Below are 27,091 nucleotides of genomic sequence, written 5' to 3' on the forward strand. Positions count from 1 at the left end.
AATATGGGTGTAGCAGAGAGGAAAAGTTTGAATGTAATGGAGATGAGGTGTCTGAGGAGAGGGTGTGGAGTGACGCGTATGGATCGAGTGCGAAATGATGAAGTGCGAAGGAGAACTGGAGTTGTTCGAGAGATGGCTGGTCTGAGGAGAGTGTGTGGAGTGACGCGTATGGATCGAGTGCGAAATGATGAAGTGCGAAGGAGAACTGGAGTTGTTCGAGAGATGGCTGGTAGAGTTGAGCAGAGGGTGTTGCGATGGCTTGGGCATATGGAGAGAATGGATAATGAGCAATTGGTGAAAAAGATAACTAGATCTGATGTGAGAGGTGTAAGGCTGAGAGGAAGACCACGAATAGGATGGGTGGGCAGCGTGAAGAGAGCGCTGGATGCGAGAGGGATGTCTGTTGAGCAAGGAAGAGTGGCTGTGCGTGACAGAAATAAATGGAGAGAAATTGTGAATGAATAAGTGATGACGCAGCCCTGAGGGGATATTCTCCCGCATTTGGTCTGATCAGCTAGTCAGGTCAGGTGCGGATAAGGGGATGGGTCTGTTATGATGTGGCAGGGGTAAACCAGCTCTGCTGTCGGGCCCTGCTGCGGATGTCACTGATTACATTGCGCAGTTGACCCTTGTGCGGTGTGGTCCGGTGAGGATCTGTCCATTCTCCCCTTTGGGGCCAAGATCCGAATGAATGTGTTTGAATGGATGAGTAAATGGGGAGTGTGTCGTCCTGTCTCGGCTACCTCCCTTTCCTTGGGGGAAGCAGCCTAGGTATGTAGATCGATATGTTACTCACTCAGAATGATCATTACGTAACAGCTACTAAATATCCAACCTTCCAGTGCCCATAAGGACTATTAGATTGCACAAATTCAACATATCTTGCACTGAACAGTGAATGTCACATTAATGTGTGTATGTTACAGCTAAGGATTCTTTACTGATCAGAAAATAGTGTAGATCTGTTTATCCTCTTCATGTGTACCTCTTAGAGTGGCCTAATTGTCCTATTATTATTCCTGACTGACAACTTATTCATAAACTCATCTGTGCTTATACTATATTTTTAGGTCTTGCTTGTTTCAGTCTCAGTATACTGAGATCACTAAGTCATGGTCAGAGTAGGTGGGCCTCTGGTAGGTGTTAGTGCTTTTATGGGTGGGTGGATGAATCTCACAAGCTAGGATCAGCAGACCATATAGCTGTGCAGGGCAAAGAGAGATCCTTAGAGAGACCATAACATCTCTCACCAAAAATACGCTACCCTGGCGTGGGCTCTAACTGCCCACCCTATGGTCGTAAAGCACGAGCACTACCACTGAGCTATTCTGGCCCCGATTTTCCTTCTGGTAGCTACGCAGCTGTGTGTGTGTGTAGGAGGTACTGTACAGTATGAGGCTACTTTACTAGGAACACACATGTTGGTTGGTTGAATTGCAGCATCTCAACACCAGTACAGTACAAAGAGGGGAGTTAACTTCTCCTTCATTCATCTCCCCTTTAGTCACCTATAATTATATGCAGGAAGTACAGGGGTAGTATTCTGTCTTCCCATCCTAGGGATGGAGATTTCATGTAACTGTACTGTATTCATCACCATGATCATCATCATTATCATCATCAGCAGCAGCAGCAGCATCAAAAGTTGATGATGAGCTTCTTAAGCTTATCAGCACAACTGTACAGTATTATGTTACTGTGCCATTGCCAGTAATTATTCTTTATGTATTAGTTGTGTATCATTCCCTTCTTTCCAGTGATGACATAGTACGAGCTGTAAAAAAGCTTCGTGTGCTGGGGTCAGGCATGGAGGTAGTGGCAACTGGTTCAGCTCAGTTCATCTATTCCATACCTGGCGAGCTGTCAATGGACCACACTGCCCTCTTACAACTGGTGGGAACCTTTGAACTCTGGTGAAACATAATACACTACAGTGCTTGTAGTATGGAAAAGAGACTGGCGTTGGAATGAATGAGAGTAAGCAGAGTGAAAGAGCAAGTGGTATGGATAAGTAAGATACAGTAACAGTGGTGTGAGTGAATGTATTGTGTCTTAAGTCACCTGCAAACAGATCCAACCAATAATTAGTCATGTGTGTTTTGTAGACATACCACAAAGGAGATGCTGCTGCCATACTAACATCAGGCCTTCTGATTTTTTTAACATTTCCCCTATCATGTATTATAAAATAACAGTTACATATTTCATATACAGTATTCTGTACAGCTGTAATCATCCAGTTGTAAGAAAAGCTAACTTTTAATGATAATGGAATGCATACTAGACACACAGGTAATTGTTCACCTGCATACTAGACACACAGGTAATTGTTCACCATGCATAGCTACAGGTATCATATCCCTTAATAGTACATTGTGCCATCTTCAGTTCTTCATGTAGTGAAGAAGGAACCAAAGACCAGCAACCCATAAAGTTGTTCCCTTCAAGGTAGAGAGAGAGAGAGAGAGAATCAGTTCATTTTGAGATGTCAGGACACATTGAGCTTAAAAGTCTGGAGATAATAGGCAAAAAGAAATACAGACAGAGGAAGATAGATCCAGAGTTGGCCTATTGCACACTTGAAGGACTAAGAGTGTCATTAACTCTTGCATTAACCCGTGGATTGCGCAATTACATTTTTTTTTATCCCACCCTGTGGTGTGCAAAAATGAAGATTTATTTTATTTTATTTTTTTTGTTTATTACAAACTTGAAGATAAACATCCATGACATCATCTGATGAAAAAAACACACACACACACACTCTCTCTCTCTCTCTCTCTCCGTCTTCGCATAGCACCATGCATAAGTTTGCGTAGGGGTGTAGTGAAGAAATGAATTTAATTTTTTTGTTTTTTTTGTTTTTGTTTAATATAAACTTGAAGATAAACATCCAGGGCATCATCTGGTGAAAAAGAAATAATCTCTGTCTTTGCGTAGCATCATGTGTAAGTTTGCACAGGGGTGGAGTAGCTAGTGGTGGTGCACGGTCACTGAAAGGTTAGCACAGCCTCAGCTGTGGCTTGCAACACAACGCTTCCCAGCTTGAGCTGTGGCTCACAATCCACGGGTTAAAGAGTTGGACAGAAAAGGGGTGAGAGTTTACTGCAAGATCAGTGCTATGCTTCCATCATAATGGAGAAGGGATGCAAGCAGACAGTTCAGAAGAGCAGTGACCATTGATGTAATAAGTGGAATGACACTTTACAAATTACTCGCTAGTCTGGCTGAGATTCGATCTCAGGTCCCCATGCTGCACGTGTGCTCGTTACCTTCGAGCCAAACAGAGGATCCCCACTTTGTCTTTGGGCAACATGGGCATTTATAGACCCCATTACATCCCACTTTTCTCCCCTTGGTAACTAATTTGGTGATTTTCGAACACACATGGTAGCGTAGCATTGGAGGTCACCATTGGAGACGCTGTGGACCACACTTAACAGCTTATCGCCGTGATGGAGACGCTGTTAGCTAACCAAAGAATATCAAATTGCCAACCAAGCCTCGCCTCACATCCCTTACCACTGTCATCCAGTTTAATAATTGAAATGAAACAACAAATTAATCACTAGTCTGGCCAAGATTTGATCCCTGGCCCCTCCACTCCACATACGCACAGGTTACCACTGAACCAAACAGAGGTTCCCCACTTTGCCATGTGGGAAACATGAACATTTATAGACCCCATTACATTGAAGTAAGTACAGAAAAGAGATAAAGATGCAGCAAAGGGAGAAAGGTTGAAGGGAATCAGTAAAATTTCTGTAAAAATAAGTACTGTTGTAAATATTCATTCTGTAGCTTACTTTGACTTATGTAGGGGGGCACAGTAGCACAGTGGTAGCGCGCTGGACTTGTGATCAGGGGATTGCAAGTTCGAGGCTCGCCCAGGCTGCCGTGCCGGGAGGGGTAGCTCCCTCCTGTAACCCTAGCGGGGCTATATAGTCCAATACAGGGCTTAGCTCGGGGGAACTCCATTTCTCCCATTTGACTTATGTAGTCATCCATCCATCATCCAGTCCAGTATTGCCTCATGAAGAGTGTAAAGGCCCAGGGTTAGGAGAGTTCAGACAGTTAAGGTGAGTGACCAGTTGCTCTGCCCTGAGTGGCATAACCTGAGCAATATGCCCTGACCACCCCTTATGGGCTACATATGGATAGAGCACATTAACTCAATAGACCAACAGGTCAGGTGTCATAAGAATTGTATGAGGACAACCAACAAGACTAATGCACTATATCAGTATACAGCACAAAAGCCCATCCTTGATCTTGTTGCCCACAGCAGAGAAGTGTCTCACAAAGGAAAAAGTACTCCAGTACAACAGGGGTTCTGATATACTGTACAGTATTTAAAACTAAGTTACTAAAAATACTTTGAATGAGGATGTGCTGTATCTAAGTTGTGCTGTATCTAAGTTTGGGCAACTTTTCACTCGGTCATAAATAAGAATTCTAATGCTGTGTAGAACAGTTCTTTTCTCTCCACATTCTCAACCAGTAGGTGTGGATGGATGGTGTGATTTCATCTCTCTGAATCTTTCTGTTTTCCTTATGTCAACCAGACTACAGAAAAATAATGAGAGGATCATGATGGAAGTTTAGGTGGATGTTCCAGTGGCTTCTATTATAAAGTGATTACATTTTTGCAATAATATACCAGAGTACAGGAACTCATTTGCACTTTCAGAATCTGTGGCAGTACTTATACAGTAATAATTGCTTCTGGGCTCTGCCTTACCACAGCTGGGGGTGGGATAAAGATGCTGCATGATAATGAATATTTACATTTGAATATTATTTGCCAGTAACTTTCCCTGTGTATCTCATTTATTCTGCCACCCAGCCTTTCCCTGTCCCTCATTCAGGCTTCAGACAGTACCTCACTCTGATAGTTATGTTATGAGCCATTGAAATGATATACCAGCCACAAGACACACTAAACTTAGGATACTATATTAACTCATCAGAGCAGAACACAATACTTTACTGGATTTGATTATGGGTAATAGTGGTTTGAACTGCACTTGCTCTTGGTTTGGATGGTATTTTTTTTATTGTCTCATCATGTGTGGCTGGTTCTGCCTTTGAGGTGGAGTTTCTGTAGGATTCTTGGGGCTTGAATGGTGAGTGAATGTGTGTGTGTGACCCATTTCATTGGGCATACAGTACTGTTGATTAGTTCTCCTGTCATTTTTACCTCATTCCACCTTTGTATGGGAAAAAGAGACAAAGACAAATGAGGAATTAAAGGAGCATTATGGTGTTGATGTGAATGTGATTGAAAGTCTTATGAGAAATACTTGAGATAGTTTGGCCACGTGGAGAGGATGGAAAGTGAGAGACTAACTAGAAGAGGGTATGTGAGGTGGAGGAGAAGAAGAGTAGGGGGAGACCAAGAATGAGATTGAAGAATGAGTAGAGTGGAGATATATTAGAGAGTGGGGTGAGTCAGAGTTAGGGCAGCCAAATGACAGAGGACAGGGTGACATGAAGGCAGTTTGTTTGTAGCCACTCCTTACAGGATGAAGGCGTCTGGCAATAGATGGATAGATAATGATGACATTGATGTTGACGATGATGAAAAAGAGACAAAATCACGAACATGATAATTACCTGGTACTCTCACACACACTCAAGAGTTAAGAAATGCATAACTTTCTGTGTACTTATATACATTAGTGTACACAGTATTGATAGTTTAAGGGCTACTGAGGATTACTGAAGCTTCAAGGGACAGGCAAACTAGCATTTTTTGTACCAAATTAGCTGTACTGTGTTTCATTACCTCTGTTCCATTATTTTTAAATTATAGAGGTACATAAAGATGTATATCTGATTCAGCTTTGTTCCATGTATTAAACTGAATGATATCAGGATATTGTTCCAATTAACTTATACCACTAGATATCAGGATATGTGGTTATCACAATATTCCACTACCACCTGAAATGCTGCTATAATTGTATATAACTGTTTCTAGAAAGTAACTAAATGAAAACTTAAGTGTTTTTTATTATAAGACCATGTGTTTGAAGTGGTGGTGGTGGTAGGTGGTGGCAACCATCATCCACTCACTTGATGTAGTGCTGCCTGCTTCTTCTTTAGCCTTTATCATTCTTTTTCTGTACCTGCCCTCCTCTCTTCTTATTTCTCCCATCTTTCCTGTCACTTCTTACTGCTTTTCTTTCCTTTACAGGTGGTTTTACATTGAGTGACAAGCCAAATGGTTTCCTGTAAGCCAGGAAACCATTTACAACGCTGGGTGGTAACCATATAACCAAACTATACGTGCTCCCTACATGTCAACAGATGGGTTGGTGGAGGGTTAGTGCCCCTCCCCGTAAAACAAATAACTCGAAGTCAAATGGCCACCCCTGACGGGATTATGGCATCTGGCAATAGATAGATAGTGTTTGCAATGTCACGTAGAGTGCTAATTTTGTCTATAATGTAACGAGATGAAAAGATGTAAATATCTTTATATGAGGTTGCTAACAGCAGTCACTCAACTAATCAACTGTGACCTCCTCAGGCGGAAAATGTAGGATCCTTGACTGTGACTAGTGTATCAAGCAGCCTGGGTTGGACTGAGGAGCGGGCAAGTAGGGCAATAGAGCATCTGCTGCAGGTTGGTGTAGCCTGGCGTGATGACCAGGCATCTCCGCCCTCATACTGGTTCCCAGCATTCTTTGCTCAGTGTACCAATGCAGAATGAAACAATACTGACCCTTCCTGATTCTCCATGTACTGTATTTGACACCACATACTATACAGCAGTAATACAGTCTTGTATACACCTTTGTCAGCTTGCTGGTACGTCAGTGTATGACCAGCCTGATTTTATACTGTACGTACAAGGATTGTCTGGCCTGTAAAAAGTGAAGTGTTATATCTTCCTTTTGACATAAAACTAAGTAATGGCTCATATTCATTTTATATTAGCTAAACAGGTACTTATTTGCTGCTGAGTACTGCAGCTAGGGGAAAAAAAACAAAAAAAACCTGCCATGACTGACTTTCATTATTTTACTCAAATTCACCCCTCCCTCTCCAAATTGGGATGTGTAGAAAACAGAACAAAAATTATTAACTACTGCATGCCTATTAGAATGGTGATATGCAGTAGTTATGGCATATAGAAAATGTATAACACAATATATTATACAGTGAGCAAAGATGTATGTGACTGTGGGTGTCTGTTACTCTCTGTGAGTAACCATTTCTGTGTTTGTTGAAGATAGCGTCACCTAATGTTTTCACATGGGAAGCAGATGTTAGGGTCTAGTGTAAACACTGAGTTTTGTCAAAGAAGTGGGCCAGTAAATGGCATCGTAGGTGCTCTTCTAGCAATGCCTTACATTTCAAGTTCCTATAAAGGTAAAACAGCCATAAAAGCCTTGTTGTGGAGCATGGTAATCTGGCCAAGAAAATTTGTTGTTAATATGGTTATGCGGTTATTATTACTGTATTATTACAGTATTATAATTGTACATATTAACAGTATGCCACAGATTTAGTTAGCTTAGTGCTGTTTTTAGGTTGCCCTGTAGTAGAATTTCGTAATTATCTAGTTAGGTATAAGTACTTAGTTGCCTAAAATATGAAGCTGAATGATAAGTGTATATTATATCATTTATATTTGGAGAAATTGCTTTAATATTACTCTATGTAACCTGTAGATGCATTCATGTTACTTGCAAGTGTTAGTTTTTGCTGTACAATGCTGTGCCCCCAAAACTGGTATGGTATATTACCAATATCATTTTTAAGTACTGTAATGTACTTTATTTAAACTGTCTGCTTATCACATTATGTAACAGGTGTGCATCCATACCAGCTATTTACACCCTGTACCATAATAATCCATAAAGTAGTGTTGAGGATAGGTTACCCATGTGCTGCATGTTTATGAGGTTTACCTCAAATTGCCACTGCAGGAGGAGGAAATCACAAACTGTATTGAAAATATATTTGTATTCATGGAATTTGTCATTTGGTATAGTTTCATTTAGTTTGTATTGAAAGCAGCCTTTTACCTCCTTGGAAAAAAAAAAAAAGAGAGAGGAGATTGCACATGTGGCCTCCCCTCTCCTCTGAGCCATGTCCCCATTGAGATAAAAAAGCTGTGCTCTGGATTGCTCCACCTCATGTAAGTGTGGGGTTTTAGGTTAGATTGATGAAAGTGTTAGTGTGTAATTTTGCAGGTTAGAGTTCTTGTACATGGTTGATGAAGTATGCATCACTGAATAGTGACATTTCTTTATACCTTCCCATACCTTATGCCTGTTCACTACAGATATTGTAAAATGGGAGGCACAAACTGAACAGTAAATGAACAGTATTTATGTACAGTATATGGTAAAGGCACTCACCATCGAATGACCGGGTTGCATATTGGAAAAATCACCATAAAGCAGAATATTGTAAAACAGTAGCATTATAATGAGGGTTCAGTGGGAGTATGTCAGCCTGCCAGCCAGGGTTACTCTTATGTGACCACCTGACTCTACATAATTCCATAATCACCTAAAACATCACAGTACTAACACACATGTTGCAGCTGAATGGTTAAAAGGAGTGGAAGTTTGAATCTAAAAACTTCCTTCTTGCAATGTGACAACCCCACTTCATAAAATTTGTGGTCACTGGCATGCATAAACAATTTAAGAGGCAGGGGCTTACTATAGAAGAGGGACACCACACATTTTGCCAGTTACAACTTCAGTTATCTGACAGCGATGTCTAACAGGGAACTCTCCAACCAGGAGAGCATATGGACAAGGACAATAATCCTTTTGAGCCTTACATATGCACACCTTTGCTTGTAGTCCAAAGTCTTGTAGCTCATTCGACATAGGATAGGAACATACTGACCATTCCTTGTCATCTGCTTCCTCTCTTGAAAGAGCTTAGGAGGCTTTGTGTCAGAGCTTTCCACTCATTATAACAGTGGGTGAAAATGGTGATGATGCAGGTAATGCTGAAGTTTGTGAATGCAAACAGTCTCAAGAGGATGGACCTGGGGAGTTTTGTGATGTGGTGTTGAATTGCAGTACTATACAGAGATGCCTAGCTGTCAACAAAGAGTTAGACCAAAGAACACATGGGTTGCGGTAGTGTACATTAACCTTACATGTAGAGGTATAAAGTCATCATCTCGCAGGGACCTGTGGACATCCAAATTTGCTGCCAGAGGAGTGTTGTGGAGAGCCAAGTGTTCTACCACCTGACCCATTAGTGGCACACTCATTGTCACTGTCCAAAATTCTGTAGTCTTCATCATTATAAAGTTTATCCTGGTTGTGGCCAGGTAGTATGTGTTGTCTGCTATCTTGAACTCCACAGTCAGAAAAAATCCAAGTTGAGAATTCTTACAATAATTTTACTACCATCAGTAAATTTGGTATAACCTTTTATTATGATCCTTAGTATATTTCTATTTGTTTCAGAAAATTTTCAAAGCTGTTGAAATGTGGTAGTTATGATGGAATATTATTTGATGTTTTTATTTACAAAGGCCCATGGATGTTTGAAAAGCATATACTCACTAACATCGCACAGCAACATAGCGGGCAACAAGCCATATTTTTGGTGCAGGGAGGCAGAGGTCTTTAAATTAAAATTAGTGGGAGATTTTTCAGCTCTGTGACACTGCAAAGGTCCTTTTGAAAGAGGACAGACCTGGAGATTCCAACTAGGGGTCATTAGCTATTTCATGTCCCTTGTTGATAAACAAGTGCACTTGTTTTGTGGTCTTCTTCTCTGTTGAGTTTACCCTGGTTGTGACTGTCTGACGTGTGTCATCTGCCAGGGAGTTGAGACAAGTGACCTTGGTTGTGGCCGGCTTAGTGAGGTTAACTCGGAGGAGGAGGAGGAGAATTTGTTAAAGTACACCATGCAATAGGCAACGCTATTTTTGGATGTCCATTCTGTTCTGACACCGGTACATGTTCTGCGTTATGTGTTCCAGTGTGATAGTGGCTTAACTAAAGGGCTGGCACAGAAAAGAGCTGGGTGGAGGCATGCTGTCAGGTGAATCCGTCTGACCCCCGTTACATGAAAAACAGGCATACAACTGAATACAGTATGCTGCTGCTGCTGCTGCTGCTGCTGATGACTTTTATCTGCCACCACTATGTTATACATAACATTAATGAATCTTTTGAATGCAGTGGTTAACAAAACTAATTTGTTACAGAACTGTTCATAAAATACCACAACTTAATCTGCCATTTACTTTGATACTGCACTTGGATGCTCTGAATTCAGTAATAAGCTACCACTTTTGATTTACCTATAGTCAGTCATCGAGTAACTCAGACGGTATGGACCGAACAAGGATCAGGGTACTCAAACACGCATTACTCAAACGATAGGTTTGCAGGTATAATGGTGCAATGTAGGCTGATGACTCCCAGGCTCTCACTTTTACCCCTTCTTACCACCCAACCCCACATAAATTACCCCTACTTATACTCACCATCAGGTAAAAAATTGAAAGAGATATAACTATTGCACCAAAGAACATGAATGGTATTAAAACAGCATTAACAAAAACAGAAGTTAGGCTGGGTACCCATGCGTTTTTGCACAGGACTCCCCCCCCCCATCCCTCACCACGAATGTTGTTGTTATCATAGCTGGGATGTTGCTGCTCCTGCACTTCCTTCTTCAACATCTAAGTCGAATCCTTCAATGGTGTTTTCATTTACACCATGCTTTTTTGTCATTTATTCCTGCCTCTTTCCCTGCCCTAACTCCTTTACTATCTCATACTTCTGGGCATACGTGAAGATACGCCGCTTTCTGGGTGGCTGGAGCTGATCATGCAGCATTACTAAGAGTCAGTGTCCCACTTGACATTCAAACTAAAAGATCTACGGCGTGGGTAGAACTCAGTGAGACATGAGAAAGGACTGAGTATATGGGTATGTACTCAGAACAGGTACTCAGATGTAAGCAGGCCAATCATGGCAAGTCTGGCGGGTTACATCACTGCACGCAACTTTCAAAGTGTGTTGCCAGACCATCTGACTCTTTCTGCATAAGCTGGAGATTCTCCCTGTGTCGGTAATGACCTGTCACATTATGATGACCATGTATGTACAAAAACATGATATTCAATCTTGCGTTACTCTTGGATTGACTATTTTTAGGAGTGCTAGTTGTAACCCAAGGTTCATCTGACTGGGAATCCAGTAGATGGGAATCCAGTAGACTGCAGGCCCAAGTTGACATCTTTCAGGGGATGAGGAAGAGTAGAGGGGCATCTGCATCAACAGGCAACAGACATGTCTAGTTATGTCAGTGCCACTGCACGATGGTCTCCATCTCCAGTACCATTGTAGAAGGATGTGTTATCCTATATTAAAAGAGAAACTGTATCCTTGCTGGCATAGTTTTAAGCACTCTTACAGATAAGCTTCCTTCAGTTTCCTAAAATGTCATGTGGAAGAATATTTTACCTTCCTGTTCAAAATGTACAGGTATTGTAAGACACCATCCATGGGAAATATAGAAAGTTATTGGAGTTCATAGCAAATTATTGTATTTTTTCATAGGCAAAAACAGAGAGAAGGAAAAATTTATAGTAACACACACAGAGAGAGAGAGAGAGAGAGAGAGTACAGGAAAGGGAAGGATGGGTGGACAGTATCTATTTAGATTTCAAGAAAGCTTTTGACACAGTACCACACCAAAGACTTTTATGGAAACTGTACCATCAAGGAGGAATTCGAGGCAAACTGTTTTGTTGGATGCAAGACTTTCTCAGAAAAAGAGAAATGAGGACAGTACTAAGAGGAAACTACTCATCATGGAAAGAAGTGACTAGTGGAGTACCACAGGGTTCAGTGCTGGCACCAATCATGTTTTTAGTGTATATAAATGATATAAACAGTAACACTGGAAATGATAGCTATCTGAATATGTTTGCAGATGATGCAAAAATACAAAGGAGAATTACTAACACAGACTCTTGTAAAGAGCTACAAGAAGAATTAAATAAACTTCATGAATGGAGTAGTACATGGCAAATGGAATTCAATGTGGACAAGTGTCATGTAATCAAGTTTGGTGAAAGTGGAAAAAGACCTGATTGGGATTATAAGTTAGGAAATAAAACCCTATACACATCAGAAAGAGAGAAAGACCTAGGTGTGATTATCAATAACAGACTATCTACGGCTGACCACATCAGCGAGAAGGTACGGAACATGTATACACTGCTTGCAAATATGAGAATAACATTCACATACATAAATGAAGACATGCTAAGAAGGATAATAACATCATTCATTAGACCAACCCTGGAATATGCATCAGTAGTCTGGAGTCCTCATCTCAAAAAGCATATAGACAAGATTGAAAAAGTTCAAAGGGCCGCTACAAGATGGATACCAAGCTTAAGGGACCTAAGCTACGAAGAAAGACTAAATAAACTGAATCTACCAACACTACAGGAGAGAAGGAAAAGAGGTGACATGATAATGCTATATAAGTGCATATCAGGAAAGGAGAAAATAGACATAAATGATTACTTAACATATGGAGAAGCATCAGCAAGAGGACACTGCAAAAAACTGCATAAGAAAAGAGGTGATAAAGACGTAAAGAAATTCAGTTTCCCAAACAGAGCAATTGATCAATGGAATGCACTACCGAATGAAATAGTGTGTGCCAAAACAATTCACAAATTTAACCCGTCACGTCCCGAGGTTTTCCGCACCTCCGACATCCCCCAGTCCCGAGGTATTTTCGATTTTTTTTTTTTTGGCTAAAACCTTCGCTTTTGGTGAGAAACATCGAAAATTCATAGAGAAATCGCTCACCTGAGGTTTAAAGTGCCCAATCCAGGTAGGAGTTCCTCCTTACCTGAGTGGGTTTTCTAACATGCTGGCACCAAAGAAAACGAGTTCTATGGGAGGGTAACTATTTTATCCACTCATAAATGGTGTTTATTTATTTACTTGGTACGAATGTATATGTAGTATGACAGTATATTGGTTTTCAAGCAGTAATAAAGGCATTATAAGCATTGTTTCACTCACTAACTAATCACCATACCTGACCTATTTTTGCCACACTACCTGATCATTATTTCTGGCTGTTTCTTCTTCTAATGCTATGTAAACATTGTCCTCCACATTGTCATCGATTGGGGAATCACTCTGGCCCTGAATAACTTTACTAGCCAGGTCACTGGTAACAGGTCCTTTGCCAAGACAATGGCATGAGGGGGGGAGGGGGGAGGTTATGCAGTGTAAGGCATTGTCCCTGCTTGGTATCTTGTACAGGAATAGAGGAAGGTGTCCTGTGTATACATACGAAAAATCACGTGCGAAAATTGAAAATTGTGCAAATTAGGTACCTTGCAATTGCACGACGTACTGGTACGTCGCCGGGACTGGCAAATGCAAATCGTGGTGACGTACCCATACGTCGTCGGGACGGGGCGGGTTAAGGATATGTACGATAAATATGGTTTAAGACACGGGACAGTACGAGCTTGACTCATTCCTGTAAAGATACAATTAGGTAGGTAAGAAAAAAAACACACACACACACACACACACACACACACACACACACACACACAAAAAGGATAAGAACCTGGTAGAGTTATATTAGTGTACACATTATTTGGGGAACACCCTGTTTACCTACAGTACAAATTGTTGTAATGACAGCTTTGTGGCTGTATAAGCTGGCAATCCCTAACTAAAGAGTAGAGTGATGGCTAACTTGAAAACCATTTGTTAAAGCAAAGATTAATTTTATTACATGTAATGGCCACTGTGCTCCCAAAATCCAAGAATTGTTCATGACATACCTGTAGAGGTCCTTTTAATATATTTTCTTAGTCTACATACACCCCTGTACCTTAATTGCCAAGTACATATTTCCCGTATGACAGACGTATTTTTTCCCCGGAAAATGCACTCAAAAATCACCCTGCATATTAGCACTCAAAGATCACATTACAGAAAAGAGTTTGCCAACCCTTATGAACCCGTTACAAGATACAAGCACTCACGAATCCCAGTCATGAGATACATGCATTCCTGAATCATCCAGACCTTTCCCACCCAAGGGTAGGGTGAGGAATAGCAATGTCCAGACAGCCCAAATCTGCCCAGTCCAATGGGCCACGCTTCCATTTACTCACCATTCAAGCCCCTGGAATTCTGGCTCTGTCTAATACGGCAAAGACATTCATCACATTCAGTAGCTTCACATAAATGTATCAAGTAGAATCAATCTGGACACTGTCACGTTAAAAAGGCGTGCCAAATCCCTGATCATGCGCTTCTCACAACATTCATCCAGCCAGTTGGATCTCTTGTCAGTCCCCTAGTCTCACCAACTTCCAAACCTCTCTTCCTCATGCACTCATCCACCATTTCCCTTCTTGGCCTACCTCGCCTCCTCCCTCCTTCAAATTCACTCAGATATATCTTTTTCACCACTCTGTTGTTATCCACTCCCTCCACATGACCTTACCATCTCAGTACACTCTCTTCGATTCTGGTGTCCTTGAACTTCCTCACTTCACATCTTTCACGAATGACATTATTTTGTATCCTATCCATTCTCTGTTCTTCACATACATTCCTCAGCAGTCCCATCTCCACTTATCTCACTCATGACTTTTCATTTTCATGCCACACCATATTCTCACATCCATATGTTAAAGTTGGCATTAACACTCCTTCATGTAAGCCTCGAGCAGCTGCAACACTCAGGCCACTTTTTCTTATCAAGGCCTTCATTGCACCAGCTACTTTCTTTCCTAGTGTCACTCTACTTTCCACTTCTTTAACACATTTTCCTCTCTTTTCTATCACTGTACTACTTTCCACTTCTTTTACACATTTTCCTCTCTTTTCTATCACTGTACACAGGTATGTGAACTCTCACCAATTCCAGTCTCTCTCCATTCATGTAACATTACACTGGGAGTCACCTTCTCTCTCAATAACCATCACTTTACTCTTTTCTACATTTACTCTTAAGGCAAGACACAGACATCTGCAAAACTCAGCACTAGTCTACCAAGTTCTTGTCCGGTATTTGCAAGTAGTACTGCGTCATCAGCACAGAACAAATATGCGATATTCCATCCATCACCACTTATTACCAACGCCATTCCCCTCTCCATTACTTGTGTTTTTACTTCTCTCATCACCTCATCCATATATATATACAGGTATACTGAACAAGCATGAGGATATCACACAACCTTGTTGCACACCCACACCAATCATGAACCATTCACTTAGATGCCCATTAACCCTTACACATGCTTTGCTACCATCGTAAAAACTTTTGACGGCACCTAGCAGCTTACCATCTATGCCATACAAGTGCAAAACCTTCCATAAATTCCACAATCCTTCTCTGTCTACTTTGTTGTATGCACTTTCCAGATCCATGAATGCCATAAACACCTTATAGTCCTTCTCACAAGTCTTCTTCACTATCTGTCTTACCGCAAATATTTGATCCTAGTCACGAGATAAAGGCAATCACAAACCCCAGTCACAAGATGCAAGCATTCACAAACCCCAGCCACATGATACAAAGCTTTCACTACAGTCATCAAAGCAGATGAAGTCACAATCTTGTCTGCACAGTCACTCAACAGACTGATAAATAAAAACAGTAACTGGTGACTGGTTGTATGGCATTATAGAATGGAAACTGGCAATATGTACTGATATACTGGTATGGTGTAATAAAGCAATATTATGATGACTGTTGGCTGAATTGAGCGAATTCTGTTAGGACGTGGGCTGTCAAGGTTCATTCCAACTACTGAACATTAAAACATCAGCTGATGGGAGCTAGATGTAAATAAGCCGTCGCCAGTGTGTTTACATGCTTTGTAGTGGTAACTATGAGTTGTTGCCGATGTGAAAAAGTATAAAATTGGGCTGAACTGGTACATCTAATTAATAATTACCACAAATAGGTCACTCTCATCTTAAATATCGGGACCAACTGCCTAGCCCCGGGCTCCTACGCTCCTCATGGGGCAATGAAGGCTTAGATGATGGATGGATGGATTTGATAATAGGTCCAGTATGTGATAATTTGCTGTGACAGAAAGAAATATGATACCGTAGAATCGGTGCCTTAGACTTGCTAGTACAGTAAGCTATTGAATCCTCAAATATTTTTCTCCCTCCAAATACCTAACGTATTGTAAGGTGTGTCTCAGCACTTGTAGCATCTTATCATACGGGAAATACGGTACATCTATAAACTGCACAGGTATTCTTCTCTTAGCTTGGTTTTGTGTGTAATCACCATAATGAATGAACCAAAGAACTGGAGTTTGTTACTTTACAAACTTTGTTATCAGGAGTAAATGAGTGTCGTGGGGTTTTAGATTCTTGACCCTAGGACTCCATATAATCTCCAAATAATCTCCTCAGTTTCCGTGGTAATGCCCTGTGGGAAGAGAGTTTGTTTAGTATTTATGTGGTAATGATTTATGTAAATGGGTATATTATAATAAGATATTTAAGTACAGTAATTCTTTTCATACAGGCATTTGTCTTTGTTCAACTTACAATTTGAAATCTTGGAGTACTGTATTTTGGTAAGTCAAATGAAAACAGGTCTCTTAACTGTACAAAATACAGGATGGTGCATAAGTCATTGTCCCAGTGACATTCAGCTTGTCTGCCTTTTTAAGCTGCAGGGATTTACCAGAGAGAAAATAAGCTACGTTAGTTGGCCATATCTTGTACTGAATGATCAAGCAGACTTCCAAGTAAGCACTGTTGGGAACACTGTTGTTGTTGTTGCTGTGTTGTAGTCCCTGGCTCTAAAGACAAACATGATGGACTGCAGAAATCTGTCCACTTCAGCTGTGCACCCCCCCGTGATCACTTGAAGAGAACATTTTGAAAGATCTGTCTGTGTTGTGAAAATAAGGTTAGTGAATGTGATATGATGTGATGGCCAGCATAACAGTGATTGCAGAACAGGTTGCTTGTGAGCTGAAGTTTGTGCCAGTGCTTGTGCAAAGAAGAATGTTGCCTACACTGAAGTCTGTTGCAGTAATTCCTTGACTTTGGGAATGGACGCTTCTACACTCTTTATCCATTCACTAAATGTAGAGTTACCTTCAGGTGACTACACAAGTCAAATGGTTTATTGAAGCCCAGGAAACCATTTATTAAACTGAGTGAAAACCACAAAACTAAACAGATGCTTGGTGGTCTGGTGATTTAAGGCACTCCCACCAATGGGGCCCATGAGGGTTTACATCCAATGAATGGTTGGGATCTATTGCTCCCATAATACCACTGAGGGGAAAGAGACTGGTTTCCTTTGCCTTAAAAACTGGGACTAAGGAGCCTAACCATGGGCCACCTCTTTGCTCCTTATGGGGCAAGAAGTGATTGGAAGTCAGAAAAATGGGTAGACAGACACATACAACTACCATACAGTATGATCTCTTTAGCTGGAGGTTTTAAATAGTTGTGGTGCCTTCCACCCCCCCCCTACCCCACCCTTTGTTTTGTACTATGGTGGTACCAATCTTAAGTGGCGGTTTAGGTGGGGCACGAACCTCTGTACAGTGGTGCCACGTGTTCCATACCCGCTATGTGAACGGCTCTGATATATGTAATAGGCATCACAATAAGATAAACACATAAGAATATAATGGTAACGTGTGTATTATAATATATGAAAGAACAGTAAACTGATTATGCGTAAAATATTTTTATGGCAATACAGAAACGTGGCATAATTATTTTACAGTGTTGCTTAAAAAAAAAAGTAGTCACTTTTATTGGCTGTTACCGTATTTCTGGGGTTGGTAATAACGTCACAATTATGATTATAAGATAATGTGCAGGAATATAAGCAAAAATAAGCCAGTTTCTTAGTAAAAAAAATATATACATTAAATCCTCGTGAGCGGCAACACTCACACACACCCGTCCGACCTGGTCATCTGTGAGGGATGGAGGAATAGGCCTGTTTGGGGACACCTCTTAAAAAAAACGCGCCAAGACTTTAACCTCCTGGGTCGTGTGGAAATAAAGTAAAAATTTACAATATGTACATTATAACGTTAAAGAAAATAACCAAAATGTATCCTAATATACCACAGACGAGAGAGAGAGAGAGGGGGGGGGGAAGGCAGACCAGGGGCAGTGTTGAGTGCATCTGAGTGAGAGATGAAGGAAGGGAGGGAAGGAAGGAGGGAGAGAGTGATTGAATGAAAACAAATCATGGCGCCACAACAACGAGGTCATCTGGCGCCATATGTAAAACAATAATATTTTTAAACATAATTAGATATAATAAAAACAAAATAAAGAAATGAAAGCACAAGTTTATAAGTCACTCATAAAAGAAACAAAATTCCCAAGGGTGATGCACATCTCCCCAAGGAGAGAGAGAGAGAGAGAGAAGACAGGCAAGGGGCAGTGTTGAGTGCATTGTCAAGCTGAGGGAAAGATGAAGGGAGGGAAGGAAGGAGGGCGAGAATGATTGAATGAAAAGGCGCCGTAACTCCGAGGTCATCTGGCATCATATGTAAAACAATAGTATAATAAAAAACAAAATAAAGAAATGAAAGCACTGCACAAGTTTATAAGACATAAAAGAAACAAAATTCCCTAGGGTGAAGAACATCCCCCCAGGAGAGAGAGAGAGAGAGAGAGAGAGAGAGAGAGAGAGAGAGAGGGGCATCGCGATATGGAAAACGTGGCAACACTGTACAGAGGTTCGTGCCCCACCCAAACCGCCACTTTAGAATGGTACGACCATAGTGTTTGGTGATAGAAGGTGGGATATTTTAAAGGCATTTTATGTTCTATAATGCAATGATGTACTGTATTCTAAAGCAGTTATTCATTACTGTACACATTTCTTTGTGGTGTGGGAGGAGAGGGAGTGCAGCACAAACTTCCAAGGATTTTATGGGTCTTGTGGTGTAGCAATGAACTGTACTGTATGCTTCTTAGCACACAGCACTGCTTGAACAGAAATACAGTAACTTTTTTCTGTTGAGTTTTTTATTTATAGTCCTGTTTTTGCACACTGAAATATCTTTCTTTAAAATGTCTGATAGTTTTTTTTGGCAGTGCACTACATGGAGTAGCATACTTTAGTGCTGTGTGAATGAAACTGTTCTTAGTAAAGATTGGTAGACCAAATGCCTTCTTCATCTCTCTGTGTCTTCTGTGTCTCATTTTCTCATGATTTCTCTCCAAAAGATCACATCACTTATCATGATGAATCAGCTTCACAAAGGTTTGTTGAACTGACTGTGCATTCTATAACCCAGCTTGGTTGCTGACTCTGTACAGAGAGGGATCTTACTCACCCCTGTGTGGAATAAATCTCTCTTGTAAGGGGGAAGTGGGGGCCCACTACATACAGATCATCTACACAGAGTAGTCAGAAGTATTTTTAGCTCATCAGTACTTGTTTTCTCATCAATTCCTTTCAGTCTCTCTCTTGCTCTCTGCCACAGTGATGTATCTCTCCTATCACAACTACTCTTTCTGCACCTCTTCACTGCCTTCTTGCACTCCTTCCTCATTACAGAAGGCACACAGCACACTAGTAGCTACAGTCTTACCCATTATCTGTACAGCTATTGAGTGGAACAGCTGAATGGTACTCTCAGTCTTACATATTTGCATCTGGTAGGCTTTGGAACTGCAACCTGATATTCCCTTTGCTAATGAACTGCAGTCAGTGTTCACATGTATGTCAGAATGAACAAACATTGATTTTGGCTTCTTTTTTGTTCAGCTTTCTTTTATACAGAACAAGTTATGTATGCACTCAGCCTTAGACTCACTCACTCTCTCATACAAAAAAGGGTGTAATGTGTACTCAGTCCATTGTGCTTATGACTGGCACTGATGTTTTGACAGCAGAGAAAAGGTGATACAGTATTACCAGTAAGTTCAAGAGTTTGGAGTTGTCTATGTACAAGAGTGCCTGGATCAAGAATGGCTGTTTGGTGTAAATGAAACGATGGTTTATATTAACTAAGGGGATATTAGCGTTATATGGGCCATTGTTCTTTTATGTCTTGTAGGAGCAAGTATACCGTATGATGTGTTTGAGGTGTATGGTATTACTAAGTAATCAAAACAGGGTAATATTGATGCAGAAGTAGAGGAAGGGCAAGTCATGAAGTAAAAGGTTGATGAATGTGGTTGGGATGAAAGAGCTCTGCGGGTTGCCACTGGGAAGGATTTTGTACTCTATCTGAAATACTGATATTGATGAAAGTCTAAGGCTTGTCTATCTGGTTTGTTTGTCAACCATTCTCTGTCATTAGAGTGCTTGTGTGTGCTCAGGATGTTGCTGGGAGAATATGTAATGGAGGTACAGCTGTTGTTGTTGCTTCATCCCAGTCTGTCTGGCTGATCAAATCCATCAACCAAACCTAAGCAACTGCTTTGGTGGTACTGTAATACAAGTCCAGCACAGTACATGCACCATGTAGGGATTTGGCACCCCCTCGTGGTAGACTGCACCTCACCAGGGTTGGACCAGGGTCCTTCCACAGACAAGGTGCTGGGAAATTTGAAGTGGTTTGGCTACAGGGGGCATGCTGCAGCTACTCCACCCAAGGGGCACAGAACCATGACATGTAGGTTCCTTATCAGCACCTGGAGGTATAGTTGTTGCTGTTCAACCCCAGTCTGTCTGGCTAAGCAGACTCATCAACCGCTAGCAAGCAACTCCCCTTGCAGGGTCGTCAATGCAGAGAACTGTTGTTCCCCTAGCAGTTAACAGCATCTCTTGACAGTGAGGCACAGGCAAAAGTGTGGAGGTCTGGCACCTGGATAGATGCCATATTTGCAGCACTCCACCCAGTTTGCAGGGACACCATGGCAGGCTCTACACTTCCCTATTTTCTGGTTGTGGTTACCACCCAGCACTGTAAATGATTTCCTTGGTTACAGGAAACCATTAAGCTTGTCACTTGGTGTAAAACTGCCAGAAGTAGTAAGAAGAGTAATAAAAAGTGACAGAAAGAAAAAGGAGAAACAGGCAGAAAGGATGGCAGACAAAGAGGTAGAATGATAAATGTGAAAGAATAAGAAGGCAGCACTACATCAGGTGAGTAGATGATGGTTGCAACATTCTAACACCTGGAGGTACAGTACAAATCATATATGAACTGGCAGTAGAGGGGTACGGGATGAGGCTGTAAGCAATGACACTGATAATATGCTGGGCCGTACTCAAAACGTGAGATGTCAATAGCTGATTGTCACTAGGAAATTATGTAAGATTTATGATGCTTCATAACAGAAGTGGAAAGGAAATGTTTACAGTACAAGCAACTGACTCACTTTGAAAATACCATAAATGGTTTGAGTTTCTCTGGTAGAAATAGCTCCTCTTGGTTCCTCCTGACACCGCGGATGATTCTGGCAGCAGCATCACTTGACTCGAGCACCTCAAACAGCCATGGAAACCTGCCACCATAATCAGTCCACATCATCCCTTGGTGACACATTTAACCAACACTAGACTGCACACTTGTAATTACCAGTAAATACTTTCTGCAACATGTGAAGTATTGCACATCTATAATTCTTATACAATACTGTACTGAGCTGATGAGGCATATATTAGTTCTGTACATAACACTGCCATACAAGCAACATTTTATAACAGAAACTTAGTTTTTAAAAACTGGCTGACAGTTGACAGATTTGTCATTGTGTATGAAGCAGTTCCAGTGTATCTTACTTGAGGTTTGGCTTGACATCATTGATGTTAGACACAAGGAAAGGATGAACAGCCGTCACTCTCACACCGGATCTTCTCTCCATTCTCATCTCCTCAGCCAGGGCTTCTGTCATACCTGTCACACCACAGTGGCATTATACAGCACCATTCCATTCTGAGTATTCAATGTTACACCATAAAATGACATTACACACAATGAGTCCTCACATATATTCCAATGAAGAAGATCAAGATGGGAAAGGCCCCAGGAAATTGATGGATTGTGTGGTGAAATGCTGAAGTATGAAGGTGAGATTGTTGTGGAGTGGTAATGGAAGTTGTGTAGATTGACTTGGGAAGAGGGAAGGGTTCCAGAGGACTGGAAATCAGGTATAACTGTTCCCTTATACAAAGGAAAAGGGCAGAGAGCAGTACAGTATATGGTAACCATAGGGGTATTTGCCTTCTTAGTGAGACTGGAGAAATATATGGTAGAATACTTAATGATAGGGTTAGGCATATAACAGAGAAGCTAGCTGGAGAAGAACAAGGGGGATTTAGGAAGGGAAAAGGGTGTGTAGATCAGATATTTGTTCTTAAGATGTTTAATGGAGGAGTATCTAGAGAAGGGAAGGTGTTTGCTGTCTTCATGGACTTGGGGAAAGCATATGACAGAGTAGATAGGCAAGGTGTGTGGAGGGTATTAAGAATATATGGAGTGGATGGGAAATTGCTGAGTGCTGTGAAGAGTATGTACGAGAGAGTTAGGGCTATGGTGCAAGTGGATGGTGAGCTGAATGAGTTCTTTGATCTAAATGTCAGACTGAAACAAGGATGTGTGATGTCTCCATGGCTGTTTAATATATCCATGGATGGGGTTGTAAAGGAGATGCAAGGTAGGGCAGTGGATGTGGGGGTGGCTCTAATGAATGAGGGTGAGGTGTGGAAGATTCCAGTGTTGCTGTTTGCTGATGATACAGTATTGTTGAGTGAAGATGAATGGAAGTTGCATGGTTTGGTGAATGAATCAGGGACTGTGTAAGAGGCGGAATCTGAAAGTTAATGTAAACAAGAGTAAAGTTATGGCGTTTGAGTGGAATGAAGTCACGGAATGCACAGTGAGGCTGGATAATAAGGATATGGAGAATGTGAGTGCATTCAAGTACTTGGGCTTGGGTAGTATGATGAGTAAGGATGGAAGTTTTGGGGATGAAGTGCTTGAAAAGGTACAGCAGGGAAGGAAGGTTGTTGGCTCACTGAAAGCAGTGATGAGAAATAGGGAGGTGAGTATGGAAGTTAAGAAGTCACTGCATGATAGTATTGTGATCCCTACCCTGATGCATGGAAGTGATGTGTGACTTTGCTAGAGGGGAACAAGTCAGGAGTGAGAGCAGTGGCAATGAGTTACCTGAGAGGAGCATATGGAGTGACATGGAGGGACAGGTTGATGAATGAAGAAGTGAAAGAATGTTGTGGGGCTGATGTGGAGGTGATTGAGAAAATTAGGAGAAATACACTGAGGTGGTTTGGCCATGTGGAGAAAATGGAGAATGAAAGACCGACTAAGAGGGTGTATGTAGGTGAAGAGGAGGGAGGGAGAGGGATGGGGAGACCAAGGATAAGGTGGAGGGATGGAGCTGAGAGGTATATGAGGGAGAAGGGAGCGAGTTGGGAGGAGGGGAGTCAAATGGTGGGTTACAGATCGACTTGGAGACATTTTGTACGAGGCCACCCTTTGCGGGATTAGGGCATCAGGCTATAGATACATAGATAAATAATGGCGAAATGCCTTTTTTAACCTTTCTGTGGTTGCAAGCATTGAACGACATTTTTCTGTAGCATGGCCACTGGCATCAACGCAGTGCAGCTTATAGAAAACTGCGAAAATTTTTGGCAAGTGAACGAACGTCTCGGATGTCTTGAGACTGACCTACGCCACACTCCCACACACCGCATCTGTCAGAGTTCAGTGCTTGCCACCGTGATGAATGGATGTATGATTATTACTCGTGGCCATGTCTCCACCTCCTCGCATCTCCACCCTCTGCACGCATGTTGGGGCCTAACCAGCCCTGAAATCAGGTCGGAACTGTTCCCTAGTGGTGAAGAGAATGACACCGACAGGACTGAATTTGGGGATGAACATGGTAGTAGTGTTGACGAGCCATGTGACAAGGAAAGCGATGAGTGGCATGCAACATCATCCGAAGAGGAGGACAATGACAACGATTCTTCTGAGGAGGATGTTCCACCTTCGTGTCGTTGCAGTGTTGTGCCACCACCTAAAAAGAAGAGAATGGTTGCGAAACAACTATTTCCTGCTGTAAAGGAAGAGGAGGAAAAGAGAACATCGGAGGAAGATGTGTCGTCAGTGCAGATGCACCGAGCTTGTCCCACCGTGCCTGCTCCTCCCTCACAAACACTTCTCCCCACCTCGTGTGCCCTCTCACCATCAAGCAGTGTTGCACCACCACATCATGCACCAGGGACATCATCTTTGGAGCCAGGGACACAGTCAGTCCCTTGGCGTGAATATAAGGTGCATAAATCTGCCGCACAATGTGGGAGGTTGCTAATGCAGTCCAGGCAGCAGTCGGGAGAGCAGATGTCCCCTTCCCGAGCAGCCTACGCATGAACAGAGACAACAGACTTCAGACCACGGACCTTCAACTTTGACAACAGTAACTCAGGTGTTCGGGACATGACAGAACTGACAGCGACCTGTTCAGTGCTTAGTTTCTTCCTGTTGGGAGGTTGCTAAGGCAGTCCAGGCAGCAGTTGGGAAAGCAGATGTCCCCTTCCCGAGCAGCCTACGCATGAACAGAGACAACATACTTCAGACCACGGACCATCAACTTTGACAACAGTAACTCAGGTGTTCGGGACATGACAGAACTGACAGCGACCTGTTCAGTGCTTGGTTTCTTCCTGTTGTTTATCGGCAAACAACTGATGACGAAGATTGTGACAGTGACCAAATGCTTTTTTCACCAGGCTACTGCAAATCAGGCACAGGGAGAGACCTACAGGACATGGCTTGGGACTGACGTGACAATGCCTACCTTGTATGTGTTCATGGCACTGATGATGTTGATGCCCTTGGTGAAGAAACATGCGCTTGTTGAATACTGGACAGCAGATGTTTTGACATAGGTGGATGCATTCAGCAAGCACATGGCTCAGAACACATATTAGAAACCCAACAGACAGTTTGTGCAAGATCAGGCCAGTTTTTGAGAACTTCAGAGGCAAAATCAAATGCTGTTTTGCAGCTTTCCAAAGGCTTGTGATTGATGAATTGCTGATGTTGTTCCGAGGCTGTATTTCTTTCAGGCATTACATCCCACTGAAATGTCATCGTTTTGGCATCAAGATATTTGTACTGTGTGACTGTGATACTGGTGTTGTCCTAGGTATGATAATAGACACCAAGGCAACGACCAATATCCCCTATAATAATCGTCCTGGAATTTCTGGCCCAGTAGTGAAGAAAATGATGGAAGATTATGTGGGTCGAGGACACACCCTACACAGATAATTGGTACAACTCACCAGAGTTCGCAATGCACCTGCTTTCAAAAGGCACTGGCTGGTGTGGCACAATCAGATTGAACTGACATGGCATGCCACACTTCAGTGCACAGCAAGAGAGAGAGAGACAGGTCAGTTGCAAAGAGACAAGTTTGATGTGCACGTGCTATCAACTGTGCACACAGGTGCTCTCGTCAACACAGGGGAGAAAAGATCGTCTGACGGGTGAGCATATATGAACGCCAAATGCAATCACAGACTACAATCATAAGATGCACATGGCTGATAAAAGCAACATGCAGACTGGTACTGTAGAGTGCATTCATCATTCTGTCAAGTGGTACAAGAAACTCTTTTTCCACTTTGTAAACATGTGCATTTTGAATGCGCATCACTACTACTGCCAAAAAACTGGCAAGACAATCTTTATGCAGAAGTTTGTGCATGACCGTGTGTTCGAGATCTTGCAGAGTATGATCACCAGTTGTCAGTGCCATGAGAGTGTACAAGTGTGGTTTGTGACCAAACCAACAGCCCTGCCACAAGGGAATGGGTGGCACATCACTGCCAAGAGAAGATGCAATCACCCAGTGAAGGACAAGGGCCGACAAGAGTGGGCTGAAATGCAAAGGTGTGATGCCATGTGTGTGCAACAACCGAGAGGCAGCAACAAGAGAAAATGCTCACCACCTGGCACTGTCACTCATGCAAAGCGTCTCCCTGCCCTCCCTGCTTCTCTGGGTACCATTTGTTTGGAAAATACTGGGTGAGTGAACAAAGACAATGTAAATACAGTAGTACCATACTATTATATACATTTATGTGAAGCTACAGAATGTGGTGAAATTTTTTGGAGTATCAGACACAGCCAGGATTCCGGGGATTTCATATATGATTGAATGGAAGTGTGGCCCATTGGAGTGGGCAAACTTGGGCTGTCTGGACGTTGCTACTCCTCACCCTGCCCTAGGGTGGGAAAGGAGGTCCGGATGTACATAACATGGTTTATGGTAGTGATTATATTTGTATAACTAAGGAATTGCAATAGTGTATGATAAGTGTTAGTATAAATAAGGAAAACTATGTCACGAAAAGTGAGTGAGTTTCCCGGACAATGACTCCTTATCAAAGTTTACTTTAAACCTGTGAAGGGGGGTCAAAGAGGGGTCAATCTTGGCCTGGCCAAACTCCACAACTCACAACTTGCTTGAGAGGTTAGTATTAATTTTTTTCCTTCAGTCTTTTGTCTGCCACCATTTCTTTCCTAGTACTGTTATCTTCTTATGTTACTCTTGTATTTGCTGGTGAAATAGTCATAATCAATGTTGAAAGCTGTAACTACAGAAATTTACAAGCACAGCACACCCAAATGCTTTCGCCACAACTAACCGTGGTAATGTCATTATCATTGTTTGTGTGAAGTTTGCCTAAACACACACAGCTACACCCATTACCTCAACCCGGGCAGATAATATCATCTTTCTCCTCCCTTGCGAAACACACACAACCACCCTGTTTACAATTATATATACATACAGGCATAAACAAAAAAGACATGGAAGTACATAAGAAAAATAACTTTTGGGGGGTATCTTTACCTATTTGCTCAGGATTGTTGTACTGTTTGGATCATTTTATATATTTTTATTTTTTTGCCTTGCATTACTATTACAGCAATGTCTGCCATGTTCATATGATGTTTTGTTGGGTGGAAGGGCAACTCTTCCCTTTGCGCTATCATCTCTGCTGAGTTGCGAATCGTGAGTCGTCTCGCATTTCAACCCCACCATATATATATATATATATATATATATACAGTATATCA

General features: G+C 41.8%; 2 protein-coding genes across 3 annotated transcripts in view; one reads left to right on the forward strand and one right to left on the reverse strand.

Moving 5' to 3' along the window:
- Positions 1 to 8,355, forward strand: part of lsn (vacuolar-sorting protein SNF8) — a 136,655-nt gene extending 128,300 nt beyond the window's left edge. For both annotated transcript variants that reach the window (XM_080277721.1, XM_080277720.1), the window contains exons 5-6: positions 1,758 to 1,893; positions 6,536 to 8,355. In XM_080277721.1, the coding sequence (XP_080133847.1) occupies positions 1,758 to 1,893; positions 6,536 to 6,718 (319 nt within the window). In that variant the 3' untranslated portion in view covers positions 6,719 to 8,355. The remainder of the gene's footprint in view (positions 1 to 1,757; positions 1,894 to 6,535) is intronic.
- A 7,115-nt stretch (positions 8,356 to 15,470) lies between these two features.
- LOC145406776 (epidermal retinol dehydrogenase 2-like) overlaps positions 15,471 to 27,091 on the reverse strand; it is a 65,344-nt gene continuing 53,723 nt past the window's right edge. Inside the window, exons 7-9 of the mRNA XM_080277873.1 lie at positions 21,757 to 21,871; positions 21,354 to 21,479; positions 15,471 to 16,458 (exon numbers count right to left, since the gene is read on the reverse strand). Of these exons, the coding sequence (XP_080133999.1) occupies positions 16,407 to 16,458; positions 21,354 to 21,479; positions 21,757 to 21,871 (293 nt within the window). The 3' untranslated portion in view covers positions 15,471 to 16,406. The remainder of the gene's footprint in view (positions 16,459 to 21,353; positions 21,480 to 21,756; positions 21,872 to 27,091) is intronic.

The sequence above is a fragment of the Coenobita brevimanus genome, chromosome 71 (genome assembly GCF_032717465.1).
Source record: "Coenobita brevimanus isolate Jiangsu-jjx chromosome 71, ASM3271746v2, whole genome shotgun sequence".
Classification (NCBI taxonomy): Eukaryota; Metazoa; Arthropoda; class Malacostraca; order Decapoda; family Coenobitidae; genus Coenobita; species Coenobita brevimanus.